General features: G+C 30.6%; 1 protein-coding gene across 1 annotated transcript in view; it reads right to left on the reverse strand.

Annotated features, from left to right (window-relative positions):
• The window catches only part of LOC105626326 (solute carrier family 41 member 3-like), a 6,288-nt gene extending 5,927 nt beyond the window's left edge, over positions 1-361 (reverse strand). Inside the window, exon 1 of the mRNA XM_012207627.1 lies at positions 97-361. Coding sequence (XP_012063017.1) covers positions 97-361 — 265 coding nt within the window. The remainder of the gene's footprint in view (positions 1-96) is intronic.
• Positions 362-1,867: the final 1,506 nt, after the last annotated feature.

Genomic DNA, 1,867 nt, shown 5'->3' on the forward strand with positions numbered 1-1,867 from the left:
TATATATATATATATATATATATATATATATATATATATATAGATGCAGATCAAAACATGCATAATCTTGTGCGTTAATCTCGTGACTTTTCTTACCGACAACTTTCTTCACGAAGACAGGTTCCGGATTAATATTCACATCCTTGTCATTGTTTTTGTTGATGTTGTCGAATTTCAGCGCAAAGTTATCCTTGTCGTTCGGCGACATTGTTACATGAGGTATGGTGAAAACTTGGTCTCTGACTCTTCCAACGTTAGTGTCGTTTACTAAACTAACATTATTTCGATTGTGGTCTGCCGGCGTGAGATCAGTGCCGTTCATCAACGTCGGTTCAATCTCCAAGTTCGGAAAAGCGACCATATCTGAAAACCAATGGCTCAATTAAGCAAAAAATTCATTCCGATTTTATTTGAGCTCTTCGAGAAATCCCTGATTTAATCGAGAATCGTTTAAATAGAAAAACATAACAGTTTTCAAATAGGCAATTAATTTAATAATTGTAATGAAGCTTAAAATTTGATTAATGGAACTGGATTATTATATAAATGTAATTGCTCTAGTGGATTATAATAATTTATTATAAAATTATTGAAAATTAATAGATTATAATAATATAAGATGCAATTATAAAATTAATATATGTAAATTATATAAAATTATTTTTTTATTGTAAGTATTCATATTTTCAATGATTTATTTGTCTTCGATAAGATGTACAACTGAATGAATATGCATATAACTGAAAAGTATGGAAATTAATTCGCGAATATATAGAAAACAAATCTAAAATTTAAAGGAGCTTAAGTTATCAATGTATTTATAGTAAGTAATTACGAAAATAATTATTATCTAAAACGAAACGAAATTTACACAATTTTGAACATGGCAAAATTTCGGAATTGCGCAAAGGATTTTAATTATTGTTTTTCTTAGTGCATTCATTGTAGTAAAATTTAGTATTATATAAAATGTAAAAAAAATTTAGTACACATACCGAATTCGCTGTTGGCCTACGGTGTTGCAATAAATGCCTGTTCGGCAAACTTTAGGATCAACTTGCGATAATCTTACGTCGGATCTGCCTGTTTCTGCAATTTTCAACCTATAAAAATTGAAAATACGCAATAGCTCGTTAAAGATCATCCGGGCTATCAAGAAAACTGTTTGTCGTTACTGTCAGGTAATCAAATGATTTGCGCATGTTATCGAGAACTCGTGTATTAACGATTTTAACACCGTTATCGCACTGAGCTTATCACGATTCGCGGCTATTGAAGCCATTGTAATTGCATATCTACTCGAGACCATCGTGCTTATCGAGGAGAGGAAAAAAATCGATTAACACGACAGGAGTATAAAAATGTAAAGACGAAAGAAACAGGAGGTCAGGAATCCGAGAATTGCGATTACGCAAACGCATCGTTTACACACATTCTTTGAAGATACCGTAAAATTTTTTAATTTAAATCCGAGCTGCATTTTTTGAGAACGGAAACTCGAAACTCACATTTGCTCGCCACAAGGCATTCGCGAGCGTGAATTAAAATCGATAGTTTTATACAGGATGTTCCACGAGACTTTTGCCAAACGCTTTTTGTATTATAGATAAAGCGGATTAAATTAATTGTGAATCGAAAAGTCCTCTATCATTTTGCAATTTTCGCTATAGTTAACGAAATATTAATTACTAAAAATTGCCGAATATTGGTCTTCAATAATTTTTTACTTAAATATCAACTTTACAGAAAAAATACCAAGAAATAAAAATTATTAATTTTTTTTTCATAGAACTCTAAGAATTTTTTCAGAATTTTTTATCAGCTTTTTAGTACTGCATTTTCTCATCGACATAAGAAAATACGGTAT

Source organism: Atta cephalotes (assembly GCF_000143395.1).
Source record: "Atta cephalotes unplaced genomic scaffold scaffold00005, whole genome shotgun sequence".
Taxonomy (NCBI): Eukaryota; Metazoa; Arthropoda; class Insecta; order Hymenoptera; family Formicidae; genus Atta; species Atta cephalotes.